This window comes from Sordaria macrospora, chromosome 7, assembly GCF_033870435.1.
Source record: "Sordaria macrospora chromosome 7, complete sequence".
NCBI lineage: Eukaryota > Fungi > Ascomycota > Sordariomycetes > Sordariales > Sordariaceae > Sordaria > Sordaria macrospora.
In genome coordinates this window covers 97,166-119,605 of record NC_089377.1, presented here as the reverse complement: position 1 = coordinate 119,605, position 22,440 = coordinate 97,166, and the positions used below count along the sequence as shown (strand labels likewise).

Here is a 22,440-nt window from a genome sequence, read left to right as displayed (position 1 = left end):
CGAGAAACTCAAGGTCTGGTGTACAGCGTGCTCATCATTGGGTAGTACATCTCGTACAAACTGTCCGGGTCTTCCTCTTCCTGTTCACCCTTCTCGTCGGGCTTCGTGTTTGCAATCGCGCGGCGCCACTCCTCCTCGGTGTAATCCGGACCGTAATCTCCTAGCCAGATATGCACCTCGGCGGCAAAAGCAAAAAATCTCGCATGCGACTGACTTGAGCACTTCGCTCTGCCATGTCTCGTTGGTTGATACAAACGCTGTCGGTCCAAAAACGGCGGGCTTCGTCTTTGCGACGTAGGTAACTCAGCGCAGAGCGCAGGCTGAGGATGACGGGATAGGTATGGCCGTTGAGGCTGATGTCTTCTATCTGGGTTGGATCTCCCCAGGTGTAAGAGAGGGCGATGTAGTCATTGCAGGCCTTGTCGAGGTCAATGTGCTCGAGGGTACAGCGGATGAGCTCTTCGGAGGATCCGGGGTGAAGAGTGACGAGCCGGATCTCGTTGGTCTGGAGAGGGTTGTGGGTTGAGGGGCTGGAGGTTTTGAAGGATTCCATGATAGTGCAGGTTGTCTTTAGGTCAATTACCAAAATGAAACTGAGCTGAGTGTAGCTTGCAGAGACAATCCAACGACCTACTTGGGTACGCTATAAGTACTGTCTGGCCATGATGAAGCGACGATGAAAGTAAAACGCCTCAGAGACATGCCTTCGATCCGTCAAGCGGGGTCAAGATTTCTAGACTTTCGGTTCCAAGTCGTTGGGTTCTCAAGCCACCGTCGATGTAACATCCTGATGGGCTTAGCTGCTTTTCTCCCCTCACCAAGCCAGCACATTGTTGCTTCTTGAAGAAATGATTTGCCGGTTGCGGCAAGCCCAAGCGCGTGGACAGAAATCCAAAGAGGCTCACACTTTCAACACTGCTTGACTGAGCCTCTAGCTTTGACCAAAAAAGGAGATTTAGCAACAAACTAGGGATAGAAACCGGAGAATACCACTGCCTTATGGGAAAGGATCCAAGAAAAAAATTGGAAATAAGGAGGTCATTGATGATAGCAGAGGAAAAGCGAGCAATGATAGCGACAGGTGTATCAAGAAGGCCAATCGAGAACAGTGTAGACCGTTGAAGAAAGGAAAACTCTTACCACCAGTTAACATATAAGAACCAGATATCTTCATGAGGAGAGTGACCATTCTATCCACCAGACCACACTACATTACCGTTCTAAAGCACCAGATTGAAGTCAACGCAACTCCCAAGCCTCATCTGTCATTACACGGCAATAACAACATCACCACACCATGTTAGCGCCAGTAGGCACCGGCGTCCTGCGCTACACCTACCCCATGGGGGACACGCCAGCTGTGTGCTTGACGCAGGACATTCCCCCTTCATTTCGTCTTCGCGCTCGCTCTCGTGCCTATCATGGGAAGGAAGATGAGAAGGAACTAGAGGGAAAAGAAGCTGAGGACAACGACAAGAGAGAAGAAGACGGGAAAGAAGAAGACGAGAAGGAAGAGGACTACGGAAAAGAAGAGAAAGAGCAAGAAGGTCTTGAAGGAGAGGAGGATAATGAAAAAAGACAGACCGAAGATAAGAAAAGGGAAAAGGAGAAGGAACAAAAGGAAAAGGAAAACGACAAAGACAACGACAGTGACAACAGCCGGCAAGAAGCCCCAATCAACATCCTACTTCTCGGATGTGGAGATCTTCGCAAGATTCTCTTCACGATCCATCATGATGGTAAGTCTCAACTGTCCAGTCGTCCGATCATCTTGTAGCATGACTTCGCTAACTCCTGAAAAATAGCAGGTCGCCGACTAGACATAACCTGCTGTGACATTGAGCGAAGCATCATCGGTACGTATCATTCCTAAAGGATGGAAATGAGCTTGAAGAGAAAGAAGAAAAGACATACGTAGGGAACCCAAGAACTGACCTCTTTTTACTTAACACAGCCCGCAACATCCTCTTCTTAACCATTCTCATCGACAAAACGCCCCTCACTTTTGACTTCCTGACCGACCTATTCCCCATCTACTACAACCTCTACCTCCCACCCCGCCTCGCCAGCCTCGTTGCCTCACAAGCCCGCAAACTAGTCGATATTTCCGACTCCCTCCAAGCCTGGCACGCAAGCCCTTACGGCGGCGGCAGCCTGGGGGGAGGTCTTTGCTTCTGTGACTCGCACTCCCTCTTGCGCGTCCGTGAGATGTGGCAATGCTGGGCTTGTTTCGACGGAGGTAATGAGCCAGCGAATACCGACCTCAAAGCCAAGTTCGAAGCGAACCTAGCTGACGCCCGAGACGTGAAAGCCGATGAGGAAAGGCTTGACAGCACTGTTAGTGACCTCGTCTACACAGCAGTACGATCAGCTGCGCCAAGTGCACAAGAGGACGACATGCGCCATTTGGACGAACTCCACCAGTGGTTTTGGAAATCTGGGTGTGTGACAAGGCATGAAACCGCCGCGGACAGGAGAGAGGACACGCAGGTAAACCCGATGTTCGTCACGCCTGATTCGGATGGGCATGTGAGGATGCACTGGGGACTTGACCCGCTCCTGGGGTTTCCTTTAGCGGAGGCGTTTGTGAGGAACGAGGATGAGCCTGAGCCAGAGATATGGGAAGCGGAAGGAATGACTGCACACGCGAAGGTGGTATCGGTTGTCGTGGGGAGCTTCGCCCTTTGGTGTCAAAGTTTCCAGAAAGCATGGGCAGAAAGAAAGAGAAAGGTGGTGATGAGGTGGTTCGTTGGTGATGCGATTACTTTCGGACATACTTTGCAGGGTCTTGCAAGGGGTGTCTCCTCAAGATCTACCCACTGGTATCGCAGCAGACACAGCTTTTTGCCCTTGAGGATTGATGGGGAGGATTACAAGCCTGGCGGCAGCCTTACTACCTGCCCTGCCCCGTTATCCTTCATGGTCATCGACACCTCCAACCTCATCGATGACCTTGGCGCACTCAACGTGCTGATGGCCACCTCACCGTTGCTCGAGAACAGCGCGGCCGCCACGATCTACACCGAAATGCTCACCCGGTACCACCGCACATACAAAGGCGAAGCCGACAACCTCCTTTGCGGCCCTCTCTCCACCGTCGCCCTGCTCCTTGGTCTGGTTTGCGTAGAACATTTCACCAACACCGCCCCTTACCCAGGGGCAACGCAGGACGCCATGGCCTACAATTGGATCAAGTACGGATCTGCTCTGCCCCCAGACATGCCCTCAAAGCTGTACCAGACTTACGAGCGGCTGAGATGGAAGCGACCTATGGCGCATTAGGCGTGCGCTTTTGACCCGTCACCATCTCCCAATGAATCCATCTCATTCCCCATGCTCCCCATCAAGTTCAACGACAAGGAGCTCGTCGGTCTGATTCATCAGATGTACAGAAAAATGTTCTGGGACGATTGTCAAGGCGAGATCATTGCCGCCATGAACGACCTGGACCTTGGAGGAGGCGACGACGGCGGCGCCAACGAACGAAGGTCAAGCCACAAGCTCTACACGCCCGCTAGCTTTGCTGCTTTCCTGAAATTCATCAAGAGCAGGGTGGAAGTGGATGACTGGACCGCGTTTATTGAAGCGATGCTCATCCTAATTGAGCAAGAGCCGTCCCGGCAACCGCCTGGGGACAGTGAGCCGGTCGCTGATTACACCCCGGAGTTGAGGGCCTGGCTGCACCTGTTTGGCGTGCGTAAGCTTGAATGGATCAAATGGAAGGCTGCCGACGACGCCGGAAACTTGGTGTCGAGATGGGAGCGGCTTTGGCAGTTGCGGACGTGGAAGTCCATTCCGCCAGTGATGTGCGTGACGGTGGTGGTGCCCAAGGAGGCGTTACCCAGGGTGGGCAGGTTGGAGATGGAGAATTTGAGACTCGGGAGGCCGAGTTTTGTTGAATGTTCCATTTACAAGCCAGGCGACAGCAAAGCTGCTACGGGTTCGCGGCGGTGCAACTCGGTTATGGATGGCCGCAAAATGGCGGCACTCGCGTCAGAGGCCCCGGTTCGATCTTCACAGTTGAGCCCACGCGTCCCCCGGGTTTGGGAGGGGAATACCACTTGGCCATGTCCTTTATGGTCCCGACATCTGTGCTTCTTCAAGATGATCATGAGAAGTTGATGGTCAAGGTCCAGTTCCGACGGACTCCCAACACCGGCGATTATGAAGGTGATCTAGGACCTGGATTGACCATACACGAAACGCCCATCCACAACTACGACCAGGTCGTCATCACCAGAAGCCCGCCTAGGCTGACTGGCACTCCAACCGTGCACGAGTTTCCCAGGTCAGTACCTCCTCCAGATATGCAGGCCACGACAACCATCACAGGCAATATCGAAAACGGCACAGGTAAAATCACCTCCCTGACCGCCCGCATTCGCTTCATATGTCCCGAACTGAACTCTCGTCTCGCAAACGGTTACACCGCCCACTGCGGCCCGGTATCACCGTGTACATACCTCATCACCCTCAAGGGCACCCTCACTGCAAGAGTCTCTAACATGAATTCCACAAAGTTGGATGAGCCGGTTCCTCTGTTCATATCCGCACCAGAAGAAGGGTGGAAATGGGAATTAACCTTCCCCTTTTCGTTCCCCTTTCTTTCAAACGTGACCCAAGCACAACTCATTACCGGCCCCGTGAGTCCTGCCAACAACTTCATCGAGCTGATCGTCCCTGTCATCCGCCCGGAGGATTTCCGGGGAATCACCGCCGCTTCCCCATCATGGATCTACCCCGTTGTCCTCCCCCTCCCCTCTTCATCCCCGCCGGTGCCAATCTCATGGTCCCTGCCCTATCTTCCCTGCATCGACAAACTTCCAGTTATCGACCTTGAGAAAATCCGTAAGTCCTCGGAACCCTCCTGGAACTGTTTCAAGCGGTGGTTCGACAATTACACCCACAGCATCTATTCCGATTGGGAGCAGGAAAAGTTGAACAAAACGGAACCCATACAAGGACACCCGCTGAGCGCTGGAGAGTCATCCTCGATGCTTTGGAAGAAGATGCTGAGGGTCATGTTTATGCGCTTTGCCGGGGCCTCGAAGAGGAAGACTACTTTTGCCCTCTGCCGCAAACCTCAAATGACGGTGGAGATGGTCTTCTTTATGTCGCGTCTGAGGCTTGACATTGCAAATCGGTGCTTGGTGCTTGACGGAGGAGTTCTGGTGAGGACGGCGGAGACGAGTGGGTTGATGGATGAGTTGGAGGAGGTGTTCAAGAACGCTGATGCTACAGCGCTAGCGGATGCCGAGACTCAGACACCAAATGAGCCGGACAACTCCACTATGCGCCACTGCGAGACTACACCTAGCGGCATCCAGATCTGGAAGGAACTCCTCCCAGCTTATGTCGAGCGTTGCCGAACGTGGGAGCATGACCCCGAAAGATGCGAGTACCTCCACCGCGCTGGTAAGACAGGAGTGATCACCCCAATGGATGTTGATGGAGAGGAATCCTCGGTCCTTTGCAGCTGTGGCAACGGGCGGCTCCCGGACAATGAGAGAGTCCCGTCGGAAGTGTGGGAGATGACCAATAGGCATCTGGTGAGGGTGGCCATCTCCCTTCCGTTTGGATGTCCATTTGTCGAGGAGCCGTATCTGCCGGAGGAAAATCAGGCTCCGCCGCCGCCGCTGCCGCCGCCGGGTAGTGCTCCTGAAGTAGTGTGCAAGAGCTGTAAAAGAGAAAAGAGAAAGGACGGAGGGGAGTTGGATCAGACTTGTCCCGTTTGTAGAGGAGCGAAGTACTGTTCCAGGAATTGTCAAAGGGCTGATTCAAAGAGGCACAAGAAAGAGGAGTGTACGAGAGGGAAGGGAAAGAACAAGTGAATGTAGAAGAAAGATGCAGAGAAACATAACATAATAGCAAGCTTGTAACATAGAATATCATCTGAAACGTTAATGACGTGATCCCCAGTCTCATCTGTCTTTCCTCTCCTCCCATTCTGCCTTGACAAACTCGGCGCAACGTTCTGCAACCATCACCACCGGCGCCATCGTATGCGCACTAGGGATCTTGGGAAACACGCTAGCATCTGCGATTCTCAAGTTCTCAACGCCGTGGACCTTGAGCTTCTGGTCGACCACTCCTTCTCTTGGGTTGTTTGACATTCGGCAGGTACAGGAGACGTGAAGGCTGGACACGCAGACGCGGGAGACATAGGCGTCTATCTCCTGATCTGTGACCGTGCGCCAATCGAGCTTTTTGGAGTCCTGGTGGGTGATTTGTGTAGAGAAGGCAGGAGATGGTTGTCCGGCTCCAGGCAAGAGATCTTTACCTGGCACAGGGACCGGTTCTTCATCCGCCGGCTTCTCCTTTCCCCAAAGTCTTTGCCATAATCCCGGCTTGGATTCGTAGATCGAGTCCAAGTAACCCAAATCCATTCCCGGTGCAAACGCCAGCGGGGCCTCATACGGATACCCAGTCTTGCCAAACTCCTCCGCCAAGCGCATACTGAATCGCACAGCCTTCTTCATAGTCGCTCGATCCCTCTCATCAGTCATCATTGGATAGAAGATCTTGACATCCGCCAAGGGATCGGCCGATGCAAGCTCGATGTGCCCTTTCGAATGCGGCTGTACGAGAGTCGTGTACCAGGTAAAAAATGCCCTGCCCGGGACGTTCACAGCGAGACAACTGATTGGGATTATTATGATCTCGACATCGGGGATGTTCCGACCCAGGGAAGCGTCCATGGTGTCCTGGTCTGAGGGGTCTCTTGTCCGGACGGTCAGAGTATCCTCGTCAAGTGCCGATGTGCGTACGAAAATGCTTCTGGGTGTGGAGCCACTGGCGAGTAGGCCCTTGCCGAGGAAGAGGTAGAGGAGGAGGTGCCACAGGAAGACAAGGGCGTTTTCGAGGCAGTGGATGGTGTGTTTGCGTGGAAGTTCCATGATAATGGGGAGATTCACGTGGTCGGAAAGACCTTGTCCCACCGCTGGATGGTTGCGAATGACTGGAACCCCGATAGACTCGAGCTGCTCGGGAGGACCGATGCCACTCAGCATCAGCAGCTGGGGTGTACCAATGGTCCCAGCGCAGAGGATGACCTCCCTCCGAGCATGAACAGTGTGTTCGTGGTCGCCGCTTTGAATCCTCACGCCGATCGCGCGTGTCCCATCCTTGTTGAAAAGCAGCCTCGAAGCCACCACTCCAGGACAGATTATCAGCCTCTTCCTCCGCTCCCTGGCCACCTCCCGCGGCAACCAAGCCTTGTAGGCTGAAAGTCTCTGACCTCTCCCATCAAGCGTCTGCTCCAAAGGCATGATGCCTTGCGCCTTTGCCTCGGCAGCATTTACACCATCTCCCACGGGTAGCCCAACCCTCTTCGCCGCTTCTTCAACAAACGGTATGCATTCCAGCTCAAGCCCCGGCTTTCTGATATCAACTATGCCTTCAATGCTTCTGAAAGCCGGTTCCACCTTTTCCCAACTCCAACCGTCAAGTCCATACTCCTCGGACCAAGCGTTGTACCCGCCAGCCACCCCCCTCGTCCAAAGCATGGCATTGATGCGACTAGCGCCACCTAGAGTTTCGGCAGTCCAGACGGCTGCGCGCCGGTTGTTGGCTGAGGGGATGGGTTCGGAGTGTCGAACAACGGATTGGAGGAGAGGAAAGTTGTAGTTTTGAGAGAGCAGAGGGATCCGGGAGAGAAAATTGTCGCGTATTTGACCGCGTTCGAGAAGGAGGACGGAGACATTGGGGGATTCGGAGAGACGCGAGGCTAGGACGCAGCCTGCTGTGCCGCCTGGAGGGGGGTCAGGTTAGATGGGGTCTACGAGGATGGGCGGGGAGGACTGGACTTACCGCCGACGACAATGTAGTCAAAGGTTTGGTTGTCGACATCGGCCGCCGCGACGGTCGGGTAGGACGACCCGAATGGCCACATGCTTGCCGTGGTTAAGGGCAGTCAAGGGCAGTCGAGGGCAGTCGAGCAAGGCGTCAAAGAGACGGGAGGAAGTTGGAGACAAGTCGGGAGCACATCCTGGCTGGACGTCGGGGGTTTGTTGATTTCCGATAAAGCGCTGAATTACAGACGGTGTTGCGCTGTAACGACGACATGCGCCCCTGTAACCTTCCGTCCCGTCTCATCGGGGCTGACTGTCAGGGAGGGAAGCTTTGTACCCATTGAATTGATGGTGAAGGTGAAGAGGAGGAAAATCAGGACATGCAGAAGCCCTACCTACCTGTAGGATGAAGGCCAGCCTTCAAGACTACCTACTAGACATGAGAATGTTGGGTCTTGCCACTCAGGTACCTGTCTTTTCCGCATGGCGACTTGTGTCTTCCATTCTGAACCACTTGCTCGTTCCTGTCTTGTCGAGCTCTTTCCCAGGATCTGATATGAATGGGGCCTTACTTCCGTCTATCTACCGTTTATATGCCCTGATCCTTTTGTCTTAGATGGTGTATGTGAGGTGGGTGCTTTCCACTTGGTGCTCTATTGCCAAGCCCGTCGGTCAGCGGCCGGTCCCCAGTCCTGAGATAGCTGGGATGAGTGTGCCGCGGCAGAGCATGTTGCTAAGAGGAAAAGTCAATAGTAAGCTCAAGGCCAGCGAGACAGCTACATATCTCAGCTTGAGCGGACGTGCAGATAAGGCTGATAAGAATTGTTGCAGGGGTACGATTACAGGGGCCCTCCAGCGGATCTTAGCGGGGCTACCTTAACGGCCAGCAACCGCAACGTCATTGGCGCCAAGGCTGAACCACACGCTGATCATCCACTTGTTCTTTTGATCTTTCATGGTCACAGTCCACAACACGACACCGTCTCGCTCTCGGTTCCTTATGCGCCCAACAACATGAAGACACTAGGCCAGTCATAACAGTTATACAAATTGCGGCAAACACCCCGCCCAGACAACAACCATGGAGGGTGACACTGCGGCCCCAAATGGCGGACACCAACAGCACGGCCACGGTCCCCACGTCGCCGTCGCCAACCACGACACCAACACAACACAAGCGCATGCTCCGATAGCCGCCGATTCAGAATACCTACAAGTCAACGATAGGAAAACAAGCGTTGAAGATGGTGGCGAACACTCCAGCACAGCAACCAGCCACCTCCCATCCCCGCGCCTCACCGCAACCGACCTGGCAGCTCGAGCTGTCCACGACATGAACACCGACATGACATCCGCGACAAACGGCTCAGATCCCTTGAATGACCGCCTTACTCCCGTCAAAGAGACATTACCATATGCTACCCCGACCGAACCATTCGTACCTTTCGTCCATCTCCCGACACCCGAGCCCGACCCTCAACCAACAGCTCCGGCGCAACCCCTCAGTCCCAGCTGCTCCAAGACCCGAAGCCGATCAGGGACAAAGACAGGTGCCCATGATGGAGTTCGCCGTCTGTCCGCGTCCAAGATCCAAGAACTGACAAACGCGCCCGAATCTCTGCCCATCGCGACAGCTCCCGACCGTCAGCAGCCCGTCGAACCTACATTCTCACCAACCCTCGCCGAAGTGAGCTCCAGACTCCAGTCTCAGCTGGGAATCGCAAATGGAAATGGTCCCAACACATCAAGCACAAGATCACACCCACAACAATGGCCTACAATCGCCCCGCGAACCGTGTCTACTCCACCGGTGAGCAGGCGTCTCACAGCCACAGCAGCCCCTCAACAAGCTCGTCCATCGCAGGAAGCCTCGATCCGTCGCAACTCATACCAGCCAAATCCTCGACCGCCGCCTCTCGATCTCGATGGAACAAGCAACTTTAACCCTGGCGCCGCCGAACCTAGGGCCGCCCCTCCACCACGTCAGCAGCCCGAACCTGACGCGGCGCCCCCATCGCCCATACCGCAGAATATCCCTCTACCGCCTATGTCGGTTCCTACACTCTTACAACTCGAGTTGGCTGGATCGCGACCGAGTCCGCTATACATCCACCACTCGTACACTAGCGACATACCGTACGAGTCGAGCGCAATCAAGTTTGAGCGGTTGAAGAACTTCTTGGTTGTGCCCTTTGTCCTCGAGCGATCCATAACCTTTGGTGCTTTGGCTTGTCTGGACGCTTGGCTATGGACCTTCACCATCCTACCCATGCGCTTTGGCATTGCTGTGTCGATTCTGCTTCAATGGTGGGGATACGTTATTGCCAAGGAAACTCGATGGGTGGTAGGATTTGTGTGGTACGGCCTGGGACGGATGTGGAGGCGAGGTCGCCGTGGACGGTCAGAGTCAGTGGCGAGTACGGATGGTCAGCGGTCACGCAGTCAAAGTCGAGTACGGGACCAGCCGGTTAATAACAGTACGAGTGCTACCACCACCGGCGCCGACACCGGCCATCCCAATCTCAACCTCCGCATGGCCCCCGGGACTAAACCCGCCGGTCCCAGCCGCCGTGGAAGAGGCTTCGGCCACCGTCGAACCAAATCCAACCCATCCAACCTGACACACTACAACAAAGCCGACCTTCTCCAAGGCGCCGTGGTAATCGTCTCCTCCATAGCCCTCATGTCCCTCGACGCCTCGCGCATGTACCACTCTATTCGTGCTCAATCCGCCATCAAGCTCTACACCATCTACAACCTCCTCGAAGTCGGCGACCGTCTGTTGTCCGCTCTCGGACAAGACATCTTCGAATGCCTCTTCAGCAACGAGACCTTGTCAAGGGACAGTCTAGGCCGCAGCAAGGTCTTGCTCCCCCTAGGCATCTTCTGCTTGGCTTTGGTCTACAACATTCTACACGCGGTTATCTTGTTTTACCAGGTGATAGCGCTGAACGTGGCTGTGAATTCCTACAGCAATACCCTGCTCACGCTGTTGATGAGTAACCAGTTTGTGGAAATCAAGTCGGCTGTGTTCAAGCGGTTCGAAAAGGAAAATACCTTCCAGATGGCTTGTGCTGATATCGTCGAGCGGTTCCAGCTGTGGATCATGTTGTTGATTATTGCCATGCGCAACGTGGTGGAGGTCGGCGGGCTTAGTGTGCCCGGGGCTGGCAGCGAGGATTCAGGGCCGAGTTCGTTCCCGCTGCATACGGCGAGTATATTGCCTGCCAGTTTCACGATTCTGCCGAGCTGGCTTTGGAGCGGAGAAGTGCTAAGTCCGTTTGTGGTGGTCATTGGCAGCGAGATGGTGGTGGATTGGATCAAGCATGCTTATGTCAACAAGTTCAATAATATCAAGCCAAACTTTTATAGCAGGATATTGGATATCTTGTGTAAGGATTATTATACAAACGTAAGTTCTCCTGTTTCCCTTCTTTTCTTTCGTCACTTACTAAACTTTCTTTGTGTTAGGCCTTCGTAACCCCCCAGCTCACCCGGCGTCTCGGCCTGCCCCTTTTACCCCTATCCTGCCTCTTCATCCGCGCCTCCTTCCAGATCTACAACATGTTCGTCGCCGTCCACGTCCCGACACCACTACCGCCTTCGACACAAACCTCGCTGTCAGTCGACTCAGCCACGCCATCACCCGCCATGCTCGCCGCTTTAGATCGCCTAGACAAGAAGATCCGCATTGCTTTAGGCCGAGCAGTCTACGGCAGTTACCCCTTTGGAGAATCTGACGGTGGCGGACTAGCTGATAACATCAGCTCCAACTCCAACTCTTTTCCCACAGAGGACATGCCAGAACCAGCTGGTCTGGCAACACATATCTGGTCCTCAATCTCCCAATACCTACCAGAATGGAAGTGGACCTCCGACGACGTCATAGCGTTCTTCACCATGATCACTGTTTTCTTGTTAATCTTCCTGGTGCTGCTCATCTTCAAGTTACTGTTAGGGATGTTATTACTGCGATACTCAAGGGACAGGTACGCGAGGATGAAAGCTAAGGAGGCGGCTATCGCTGCTGGACAAGCGGAGAAGGAGTCGTACGAGACGAAAGGGAAGAGGGTCGGGGGTTATGGACAGGTTGAGGTGGGGGAGGAGAGGAGGAGGTGGATATTTGCTGATGATCCGAAGGGACTTAATAAAGTGCGGGAGAGGGAAAAGGGGGGTGGTGGAGGAGGAGGGAAAGGGGGTGGTGGGAAACAGGAGAAGGACTTGAATACGGTGATGAGGTATGAGATGATTGCTAAGCGGATATGGTAATGGCACTTGGGCTATCGGACTGAGAGATTAAAAGCGAGCGAGTCGGGGATTGTTTATTCGTTATGGTCTGGGGAGAGGAAAAGAAAAGACGGGTTGTTATCGTTGTATCATATACATGGCGTTGGAGTTTGGCGGGAACAAATATAATACAGCATGATTCCTTCTAAATGGCCTGCCGTGTCATTGATCTTGCGTCGTATGCTGGCATTTGTGTTTGGTAATGCCGCCTAATGAAGCTAATGGATTGAATCTGACAGTAACTGTAACTCATAAAAGTGAACGGATAATGATGAAGAGAAGACTTCGAGAAGAGCAACGTAACCACTGCGGTATCAACCATTGTGTAATCAAGAAAAGGACATGTATCCAATCTGTAGTGTAGAGATATGTGAGACGACAAAACAAAAAAGAAGGAAACCAACACCAACCAACCACCTTCCATGCGCCGTAATTCCTGCCCCTAGTTCATGACCCTTGTGCCATAGTCTGTTTAGGTTTCTTCCGCCGTAGCGCCGCGTGTCCAGCACATGTTGATTGCTCCTGCCCGTCAAGTGCCAACTGTATCCCGATACCTTATCCAAGCCCTTTAATCCCATTCCGTAACCCCAAAATTCCACCTCTCGCTAGCCAAAACCCAAAATCCATCTCTTATCATGTTCATATCCAGTTTCATCACAAATCATATCTCATCCCATCATTCCCCTTCTCCATGTCGACCGAGTTAGTTCGCCACGCTCGCAGCCCTCCTAACATGACGCTCCCCGTGTCCCTCCTTGGAAGTCCTCCTCTCCCTCTCCCGCTCTCTATCCTTCCCATCTCTTTCCTTCCCACCATCCCTCTCCCTCTCCCTCTCCCTCTCCCGGTCCCTATCCCGCCTCTCCTCCCTCTCCTTAGTCGCAATCTTCTCATCCTCCTTATCCTTCATTTTCTTAAACAGACTCTTAATCATATTACTCTTCTTCTTCCCGGCACTGTCTCCATCATCAAGATTCACTTCCTTGCTGCTGCTGGTGCCGACTCTCGAAGCTGACTTTCGCTCTCGGTCCTTGGTGTCCTTTTCCCTTTCTCTGTCCAGTTTCGAACGGGAGCCACCGCCGGCTTCGCTGCGAGTGCTGGTGCGGTGAGAGCGAGAGCTGCGGTAAGAGACTTGTGAAGAGGCGCCGACTTCGCTTGAGCTGGTGACGGCTTTGTCTTTCTTGTCGCGTGACGACTTGCGGTCAGGAATGTCGAGGTCGTCGCGGTGGCGTCTGCTGCTGCTCTTGTCTTTGCTATCCCTTTCCTTTTCCTTCTCCTTTGCATCTCGTTCCTTATCAGACTTATCAGAACTGGAATGCCCCCCAACAGCATCCCTCAACCTCTCCCTCAGTCCACTCGGCCTATACTCCTTCTCCTTCTTCACCGTCGTCCGTCTTGCCAATCCCACCTGGCTCACCGAATCATCCGGACTGACTTCCCCATGCACCTGCACCTCATCCTTATACTTCTGTCTCAACGCCTTATCCGCCTCCGGACTCCTCAATTCCACCTCCGCCTCTTCTTCCCCCGTAACCACAATCCCGCGTCTCCAGCACTCGATAGTCGATAAATCATCATCCAACACCAACGCATCATCATGTCCCCCCGCGGCAGCACCAGCTCTCGCACCGGCATTAAAGCCCATAGCACCCATACCCATACCATTCCCATTTGTTGCACCATTCCCACTAACAGCATTCATCTCCACAGCCGCTTCCTTTTGTTTAGCATTCCCCTGCGTAATCTTCCTAATAATCTTCCACCCACCAAACATAACCACCATCACGCCCGCGGCAATTCCCGTGCCAATTAAAAACTGCGGTGAGCAAAGCAAGGCATAAATCGCTGGACTTCCACCCTTTAGGAACGCCAAAAAGGCAGGACTCATCTTCCCGATGATGGCACTAAGTTCAGCCAGCGACAAAGCGACGGCAGCTGCTGCTTCAGGGTTTTGTTGCAAGTTCTCGATCATGCATGATGCTGAAGCCTGTAAGCAGTGCGCTTCTAGAAGAAAGGATTCGATGCGGGAGATGAGATCCAGCGCTTCTTTTTGTTCGGGTTCTTGCGGGGAGAAGTCGGGTGCGAAGGTAGGGATTCCCGGTGGTGGGACTGGGTAAGAGCGGTTAATGTTATCGTAGGAGGAGCGGTGTCGGCCGCGGTCGAGGTCGTCGCGGAGGTGCAAGTCGGGAGGAAGGTCACCGTAGGCTAGGTCGTGGTCTCGATCTCTACTGCTTCTGTTCCTGGAAGAAGAGGGCGGGGCTTCGGATTGCCGACGGTTAAAGGGGTTGCGACTACGACTTCCTGAAGCGGCGACGTCAAAGGTTGGACTGGCGGGCATGGTATTGGCGTGGTTAAGTGTTGGTCGGCCACCGGCGAGTTCCAGATCCTTGCTGTATCCCTTCGGTGGCTTCGACGGCGCTGTTGACGAAATCTCCGTGTACGTCTTGAGGTTGTCCACCGTCAGGGCTGTCGAAGGAGTCGGTGCTTGAGACGATGATCGCTTGCCGCGGTGGGACTTGCTGCGCGAAGCGGAGGTGTGTTTAGAAGCGAAAGAACGGGTGTCATCGTCGTGGGATTTACGGCGTCCACCATTGCTGTCGCCGAGAAGTTTGCGATCCCTGATGTTGCCGCCGTCGAGCTTCTTGACAGGGCCTCTGCTGTCGTATTCATCGTATCCTCGACCGCCTCGGGGAACTGTGATGTGGACTTCTCCCCGTGATCGGCCGGAGGAATAGCTGCCGTTGTTGAAGTCGCGCTCTGCCTTTGCGGCTTCTTTCCTCTCGCGATATGTAGCTTTGGCATCCTTGAAGATGCCCATCAGCTGCCTCCCCTATATCAGATTTATTATTAGTAAATGTCCAATTGGTTGATGAGACAAGGTGGGTGACACAGGTGTCAACGGTCTGCCCGAAAGACAGACAGACAGGGGAGTCCTTACCGTGCTGATGATCTTCCCCGAGTTGTTGACGATGGTGATAATTTCTTCGCCTGGCATCTTGGGCGGTTGGTATATCTCGTCTTTAGGTGTCGTGGTGTTGATATGATGGACCTGAAAGGACCGAAAGCGTGCTGTAGGCGTTGTAATGGCGGGGTTACCACGCCTAGAGTTATCGAGTGTTATTCCCAGCCAGTGGTTGACTCGATCGTGGCTGGCGCTGATGGGTCTTTTTGGAGCCGGTGTTGTCGTCGAGGGGTATAGGTGCAGCTGACTCGAGAACAAGAAACCAGGTAAGGTAACAAAAAACGTATTGTAAGGGAATATGCTCTTGGTGAGTCAAAGAAGAAAGATGTAAAAGAGTTAAAAGTTGTTTTTGTCAAAGGATGGCGCGGTTCGCTTGTGTCTTTCGCTTGTCGGTGCCAGCCCCCTGGGAGTCAAGTGTGGATACAGCGCCACTCTTCTCCTCCTCTAGGAACTGAAGATGTTCCACTCTCTGGGCTGAGCTTCGATCAGATCAACTGAGGCAGCCGGGATCTAGGTTGTTGTATGTTTCGATTCTAGGTCGTCGTATGTAGAAGGTGTAAACATGAAGAGTCCAGTAAGAAGTGAGAAGAAAGAGAGGAGGAAGAGGTAAAAGGGGAAACAAAAGTAAAAGCCAAGGAATAAAGTCAGGGCGAGTAAGGTCCGGGGATATTACCATTCGTTAATTCGTCATGCTATGACATGTCCTCCCCTTCGTAGGTTTTTGTCCGTGGTGGACGATTCAGTCCAGTCATGTGTAAGCCACCCTTCTCGGAATTTCTTTTCTCACTGGAGAATAGGCAACCTGGAAAGTCAAAAGCAGGGAGGGGACATGGACAAGGGGCAACGATATGGGGATGAGAAGAATCAGAACGAGACCTCCTCCACTGAAAGAGGTATGTACCTTGTATCGATTCATGCTTCTTCCAACCCGAGCGAGTCTTGTCCTTGCAAGTCCTCCCACGTTTCCCCGTTCGGAAGACAAGAATATCGACAACCGACAGCCAGCCAGCATGTCCAGTATGTCCAGCATGCCTAGCATACCAACGCAAGCAATCAACGCAAGCAAGCAAACAGCGGGAATGGCGGAAGGATGATGATGCGTCCAAGGTATGTATGCGTAGCATTTTCAGGGCTGCTTGCTGCTACTTGGACTGGAGTTGACGGCACTTGACCAGTCAATGTTTAATGATACTGACCTGTATGTACATGTATTGATTAGAGAGTGACAATGATTGGGCGAGGGATGTCAGAAGTCGGGCTTCCTTGCAGTTGTCACATTCGATGTTCGAGGAATTCCCGACTGGAAGCATGTTTTCCTGCCTCTGGCGGCCGTTCCTTTCGTCCCATCTTCCCCCCTTTCCGATATCTTGAGAAACATCACAGCAAAGAGGGGTCCTCGATCGGATGACTCCAAAGCCCCGCAGGATCGGGGAAGAACATGAAACTGAAACTCTCTTCACCCCCACTCCCACCAAAGAGAAATGTTTGTGGATCTCTTCACCGCTCGTCTCTCCGCCCTCGATTTCCATGCGTGAGCAAGGTGGCCTGTGCTCCCTTCGGCTACCTCCCGGTTCGCTTGGAAAGTGAAGAAGTCTGGAAACGAGGCGCTTCACCTTGTTTGTGGCGCGCTTACCATGATCAACCAATCGAGTCTCGAAGAAGTATGTGTGTGGAACCACTTCAACGGTTCCCCTGCCACTTTCGAATGGCCAATCGTCAGTGAGGTCGGCTATCGACTGAGTCCCAGCCAGTGTCTCCACCGCTCGTCTGGTCTCAATGGTCTCGGTCAGGAACACCCGCGGCCACACCACGGGAAAGGTGAACAAGGTGAGACGAAACACTCGCCTCGCAACTCGCAACCAGAGCGACACGCGGAGGATATAAATGGACAAGCAAGAGAAGATCATGATCTTCTCCAACTCCATCGCTGAAACAACATCAGCGCCAATTTGCTCCGTTGATCGGGTTGGTGACAGGCCCGTCAACCACCTGACGTGTTACAAGTAACGCCTGCACCCCGTAAAAGACCTGGTGGAAGCGAACACTGGCAGTCTGGCGCTCTGCAAGACAGACAAGCAGCGAACAGCCAAATCGTCCAATCAACCACCAACCACCTCGTCGGCCTTGCTCTCGAGGCCGTGAGAACGGTTCGTCAGTGGTCGGAATGGATTCAGACTTCAAAGAGCTTGGATTAGGGCGGCATGCCAAATCATCAATTGCCCCACTCGCACCTCGTGGGCTTTGCGAATTGCGAATCTCGCGAGCGTCGTCGTTGCTTGTTAGGTCCGCGTTGAGTGCTTGCAGCAAAAGAGTCGAGAGCTTCATTTTCAAGTGAGATGGATGACCGCGCAAGCTGCTGGCGTGCGCAGCTACCTTTTCCCCTCACTCACTCACATGCTTATGTTCTTTCCCGGCTCGCTGTCTCTTCGAGGTTCGCAACTCTGTCTCCATGTGGTCTGTGTGAGTCGGCTTGCGCATTCTTGCAAGTCGCAGTATCGGCGGGTAGAAACAAGAAACGACATGGCAGAAAAACAAATTCATTTTTCTGGCGTTACCATTCCCAGAAAATGTGCCCTGCAATTGGAGACACGACAGCAATCCGATCGGGGTGGTGTGTGTGGGTGCCCGTCTGAGCCATGGTGATGGGTGGCGGTCCGTGCGTGGGATGACTGGTCCGGTGGATGAAGCTCGAAACTTGCATCACCATCGTTGGAAGTTTACAGGTTGGAGGACAGTGCAAGACCACCCGCTAGGAAGAATAGCAAGATGTGAATGACAGTGTCGAGCTTGTCAACAATCATGAGTACGGTGCAGTACCTTGACCCTGGCGATGTTATGCCATCCAGCTGGTTGAAGATCGTTTTTCGCAGTTGGGGTATCAAAGCAACAAGACTGGACAACACAAACATGCGGACAATACAGTGAACAATCAAACGCTTGAAGCCAAATTGCTAGATATCCAGAAAGAGTAACCAAATGCTGTGTCTATCAAGCCTAGGAGTGTGTGAATATCCAAACCCGTCAACGCTATGCGATCATAAAAAGTATCCAAATTAACAACGCCAAACATTGAAATTCAAAGCATCAACCCGTAGGCACCTTGAAACATTTGTCCGAATCTCCCAAGAAATCATGCAAATGGTACCAAAGCCTAAGGGTGCATCCGTTTACAAACGACGAGATGAGAGGCAGGGAGTTGAGAAGAATGGGAATCATGTACGCTCAGGCCATCATCATTGTCCGCCTAGGAAATGAAAACTGGAAGCCGGCTGCCTCGAAGCTCGCTTTTGGCAGACTGCTTATCCTTTTTGTCAAAGTCGTGCAATTGCAGCCAGCAGAGCATTCTGAAAATGAGCGTGCACCAGATAGCCTGCGCGACGGCTTCCTGTGTGGGCTCCAGTGCTTGCGCATCCAATGCTTGCGTAGCTGGCGAGAATGGCAACGTCCGATGTGGCTCGCTTGAGTGGAAGGTGACATCTGGGGTGAGAGGAGGAGTGGCCGTCTTTTGACCTGTGACATAGCCCTTGTTCAAGCGCTTGTATGATAAGACAGCGCGGCTTCCGACCTTTTTGAGAACGTCCTCAAAGTATGTCCCCATGAACTCACGCTGTCTGTCTTCTGGGTTGGCCTCACTGAGTTTCTCGAAAAAGGTCAAGGCCGTGGGCTTCTTCGCATCTTTCTTTTCCTCCGTCATCGCCGCTGCCGTGGATTTTCCGTTGATATCGCCCGGTTGCTCCGTCATCGGTTCGTTTATCATCTTGACGATCTCTTGGAGATGTTCACGAATGACCATGTTCACAAGACCGCGGTCGCATGACAGGAGGTAATCGTCACACTCCTCAATAGCGTCGTGTAGTTGGTTGAGGAGAGGAAGATAGTAGCCAGAAATCACCGGTAGCTGATCTTTCGGCTGTTGCCCTTCCTCCGCTTTCTTTCCCTCTCCTTGTACGCCTTCCTTCATCGTCATCCATGAGACCAGTCGTTGTAGTGACAGCATGTCTGAGAAAGTGGTCTCTCTCTGGACTTGCGGTTCCCGGACCTCAGCTTCCACTTGTGCTTTTTCTTCCGGGTCTTGCTTGGTTTTGGGCTTAGTTTTCCGCTCCCGTCCCGCCTTTTTCGAGTCTTTAATCTCATCTTTTCGTTGATTGACGTCCTTGTCGTTTCGATCCAGTTGCCTCACGACTTTGCCAGCCAGGCGTTTAAGAGCGCGAGTCTGTTTTGAGGCCTGCGCATACTTTGTGTCGTTAACTTTGGCCTCGAATTCTCTGATAAGCTTCGTCAAATCAAAGAAATCTCTGTCCCAGTTATAGGGCGTCGGGTTAGGCAGCATGCGGTGATAGCTATTTCTCATATGAAGAGGTTTGCCAAGCATACCGATGATCTCGAAGGGCACTGTGAAAGATGGGTGAGCTAAGAATCCATAGAGATTGATAGAAGGTGGACTTGCCTGCAAACAAATGTTGATGTACCGTGTCCGTCGTCTTAAAGTAGTTCGCCGTGCTGGTGTTGCATCCGAGCTGGACCATGGTTTCTGCAATTTCCGCCATGCTGCCTAACTGGAGCTCATCGGGATCCTTGGCGTCAAGCCTACGAAGATCCTCATCCTCTTGGAAGATGGTGGGAATATAGCCAAAACACAGTGACTTGATGCCATCCACAGGTATAGTTCTGTTCTCTCGGAAGCGAGCCTTGCCGGATATTTGGAAAGTGAAACAGAGGCCAAGGTCGGGAACAGTACTGCCGGTAAGCATGTAACCGTTTCCCTCGGCGCGGTATTTGTCCCTCGACCGATCGAACTCCTTCCAGTAGATCCCCAGCATAGCGGCAATCTCAACTATGTGGCACATGGTGGTAATGGCGTACGGCTTTTTGACACCGGCGGGCATGTTGTCCCAGCTATGGTGTTTGGGCTGAAGGGCAACGACCAAGGTGTGCTGCTTGGGTCCTGGCAAGATAGTGGGTGAATCTGCGCCGGCATCTTTGGCATACTCGTCGATATTGTCGGCAATATCCCTTTCTTTCTTTCCATGATGATTGTTGACGGTCTGCTTGTGATACTCGTTGACCCAAGAAGTACTGTCCTTTTCCATGCCGTTGATTTGTCGTAACAACTTCAGCCAGGTAGCTTCTTCGTTATCCGCCGTGAGTACGCGGTTGTTATGATGTTGAGGCTGATTGTTCGCCTGTTCTTTCCCCTGTCGTATCCAGAGCCAGGCTACCGCTTTGCTCCTCAAAACCTGGCGTAGCTTCTCTTTGAGCCAGGTTTTCCAGGTCTTCAAGATGCGGCCCTGTTCCTCCTTAGCTTCGGGCTCGTCCTGTTCTGTTTGAGTCCAGATCCAGGCCTTCCATTTACTCTCATCGCTTCCCGTCAGGAACCGGAGTGGCTCTCCCGGCACGGGACCTCTTCTGTTGTCTGGTCCGCAGACGAAGATGACGGGTGCTTTGTACAGAACCTCAAAGCGAAGCTCATTAGGGCGAAACTTGCGCCTTAGGGTATGGAGCCAGCCGCCGCTGAGGCTCTTCTGGCAGTTGGAATAGCCCGTGGCAGACGCGAAGTACTGTTGGAGAACTTGTAGGAATGTTCCTATCAACGCCACGAGCGAGATAACGAGGGCGGCCGTTTCGACCTTGTCATCGCTGTTGCCCATGTTGTCGGTGTAGGAAACGGCCCCGGATGCAGAAAAGTCGAGAAGTCACTATGGACGAATCGAGCTGGGAAAGGGCATGGGTGTGGAATTAGCTGTCGTTCAGGCGTTCGTGTTTCTAAACCGTCTTACGAATGGCCGTATGTGGCGTTGGACGAGATCGTGATGTTATCGTGGGAACAATTGTCTTGGTCGGTGATCGTGTTCTCGTGGTTGTCGTTGGCGTCGTTGAGTCGTAGGTGCGAAGAGGCAAGCGAAGCCTAACGGGAGAGGATGCTACTCTAGGTAGGTAATGGACATGATTTGGAGCAGAAAAGAGAGCTGAGAAGTGTCAGAATCGTAACAGACAGAAGAGGTTTAGTAGGAGGCGCAGCAACATGAGTTGTGACAACAACATACTTGGATCTTGAATGTTAAGGAGGAGGAGGAGTGAGAGGCTCTGCCGCCGCCACCGCATGTGCGACGGTAAACAATCCTTTTGAGTGCGACATGCTGGAAAGAAGTTTGGAGGTGATCATGTCCAGCGAATCTGATAGGGTAGGACGGGGGCGATAGGGGTGGTCGGGGCGGCCAAACATGGTTCTTGTCGTGTCTGTACCCGACGGGCGGCCGAAGAGGGTCGAGGTGAAAGGACAAGGCCACCAATGGTGGTGATGGAAAGTTGAAGTTTGTTGAGAAAGGTTGCATTGGAAATGGACTCAATGGAGATCAGATGGCGGAGGCGCTGCGCTAAGGTTGCGCTAGGCATCCGTCTGCAGCGGGCAGACAGCTGTCACTTTTGTCGCTGTTACTTTCTTCCACTTGTTGTTTCGTTCTTTCATCTTGAGCATCATAAGATGACTTTTTATTTTTGCAACTTCCATGTTTCGTCCGTTCCTTCTACTTCAGCTCTCGTATCCAAACAGGAAATATGAGCGGTCAACTTGACAGGGAAATGAGGTGATGAGTCTGCCGTGTTCAGCATCGATTCTTGTCTCTTGGGAAAAGATTTCCCTTTCAGCCCCCAAGTACCATCACGTTGGAAGGTTCTGACTCTTTTGGTCTGTTTCATCGTGGGCGACCTCCGTAACCACCACAACCATGTCTCCAACTGTCTTCACAAGACATCGCCACAATGCAAGTCCATCGTGGTTTCTAAATGAAGACCAAAAGTTGCCCAGTTGAGCACAATGAGTTGGCCTTGAGCTCTTCATGATTGCTGCGCCTTCTTGCTTGCGTGGCCAAAGAGGGGGTTACCCACAAAGTGATATGTTTGCGTTTGACAAAACAGGCAACATCCCCTCCCACTTGTGACGGCAACCAAATCAATGTATAATTATTCAGTTGATACGCACAGGTCATCATCCCAACCAAGAATCGGTATTCGGGTTGCCAAAGACCTAGATATGTGCCTAGCATAGCCACTTGTACGGGGCCGGGGCTTCCACCGAGTCTCGAGCAAAACGAGGACGGTTCAGTCCCGTCTGTGCTGTGTAAGTAGTGATAAGGAAGCCCCGCCGTCTCCACCTCTAAAGCCGGGCCGGACCGGAGCGAACAAGGCCCGTCCCGGCGTGCTTGTCCATTTCCTTCCTGGGATGAACCGCGGAGCCTTCCAGCACAGGAGGTAACGACTTGCTCTTTATAAGATAATATTTTCTTCTTTCCCAGCTCAAGTTTCCCAACACGTCGACCAACTAACTACAAACTGATAAACTGAAAATACCCCAAAACAAACCTCCTCGTTTACTTCTCCAAACAAATCTCTTGCAAGTTCCGCCGA

At 52.9% G+C, this 22,440-nt stretch overlaps 7 protein-coding genes across 7 annotated transcripts; 3 read left to right on the top strand and 4 right to left on the bottom strand.

Moving 5' to 3' along the window:
• Positions 1-8: 8 nt before the first annotated feature.
• SMAC4_07740 (uncharacterized protein) lies at positions 9-596 on the bottom strand (the record flags this gene model as incomplete). Its single annotated transcript, XM_003346037.2, has 2 exons — positions 257-596; positions 9-209 (listed from the first exon to the last, which is right to left on the bottom strand). The coding sequence occupies exons 1-2, from the start codon at positions 551-553 to the stop codon at positions 9-11; spliced, it is 498 nt and encodes a 165-aa protein (XP_003346085.1). The 5' UTR covers positions 554-596.
• A 701-nt stretch (positions 597-1,297) lies between these two features.
• SMAC4_07739 (uncharacterized protein) lies at positions 1,298-3,282 on the top strand (the record flags this gene model as incomplete). Its single annotated transcript, XM_003346036.1, has 2 exons — positions 1,298-1,739; positions 1,955-3,282. The coding sequence occupies 2 exons, from the start codon at positions 1,298-1,300 to the stop codon at positions 3,280-3,282; spliced, it is 1,770 nt and encodes a 589-aa protein (XP_003346084.1).
• Positions 3,283-3,396: 114 nt separating this feature from the next.
• SMAC4_07738 (uncharacterized protein) lies at positions 3,397-5,776 on the top strand (the record flags this gene model as incomplete). Its single annotated transcript, XM_003346035.1, has 3 exons — positions 3,397-3,854; positions 3,920-5,666; positions 5,738-5,776. The coding sequence occupies 3 exons, from the start codon at positions 3,397-3,399 to the stop codon at positions 5,774-5,776; spliced, it is 2,244 nt and encodes a 747-aa protein (XP_003346083.1).
• A 96-nt stretch (positions 5,777-5,872) lies between these two features.
• On the bottom strand, positions 5,873-7,891 carry SMAC4_07737 (uncharacterized protein; the record flags this gene model as incomplete). Its single annotated transcript, XM_066090681.1, has 2 exons — positions 5,873-7,750; positions 7,810-7,891. 2 exons carry the CDS (start codon positions 7,889-7,891, stop codon positions 5,922-5,924), a joined length of 1,911 nt encoding a protein of 636 aa, XP_065947643.1. The 3' UTR covers positions 5,873-5,921.
• A 626-nt stretch (positions 7,892-8,517) lies between these two features.
• On the top strand, positions 8,518-12,756 carry SMAC4_07736 (uncharacterized protein). The gene is made up of 2 exons (XM_003346033.3): positions 8,518-11,202; positions 11,262-12,756. The coding sequence occupies exons 1-2, from the start codon at positions 8,872-8,874 to the stop codon at positions 12,057-12,059; spliced, it is 3,129 nt and encodes a 1,042-aa protein (XP_003346081.2). The 5' UTR covers positions 8,518-8,871; the 3' UTR covers positions 12,060-12,756.
• Positions 12,757-12,780: 24 nt separating this feature from the next.
• Positions 12,781-15,069, bottom strand: SMAC4_07735 (uncharacterized protein; the record flags this gene model as incomplete). Its single annotated transcript, XM_003346032.1, has 2 exons — positions 12,781-14,904; positions 15,013-15,069. 2 exons carry the CDS (start codon positions 15,067-15,069, stop codon positions 12,781-12,783), a joined length of 2,181 nt encoding a protein of 726 aa, XP_003346080.1.
• A 2,901-nt stretch (positions 15,070-17,970) lies between these two features.
• SMAC4_07734 (uncharacterized protein) lies at positions 17,971-20,925 on the bottom strand. The gene is made up of 2 exons (XM_003346031.2): positions 19,411-20,925; positions 17,971-19,331 (listed from the first exon to the last, which is right to left on the bottom strand). Exons 1-2 carry the CDS (start codon positions 20,682-20,684, stop codon positions 18,281-18,283), a joined length of 2,325 nt encoding a protein of 774 aa, XP_003346079.1. The 5' UTR covers positions 20,685-20,925; the 3' UTR covers positions 17,971-18,280.
• Between the last annotated feature and the right edge of the window lie 1,515 nt (positions 20,926-22,440).

Excerpts from the sequence above, each read along its gene's own strand:
- SMAC4_07734 (XM_003346031.2), bottom strand. The coding sequence starts at position 20,684 with ATGGGCAACAGCGATGACAAGGTCGAAACGGCCGCCCTCGTTATCTCG. Across the intron at positions 19,332-19,410 it reads AGTGCCCTTCGAGATCATCG|AGATTTCTTTGATTTGACGA; the intron begins GTATGCTTGGCA and ends TAACTGGGACAG.
- SMAC4_07736 (XM_003346033.3), top strand. The coding sequence starts at position 8,872 with ATGGAGGGTGACACTGCGGCCCCAAATGGCGGACACCAACAGCACGGC. Across the intron at positions 11,203-11,261 it reads GTAAGGATTATTATACAAAC|GCCTTCGTAACCCCCCAGCT; the intron begins GTAAGTTCTCCT and ends TCTTTGTGTTAG.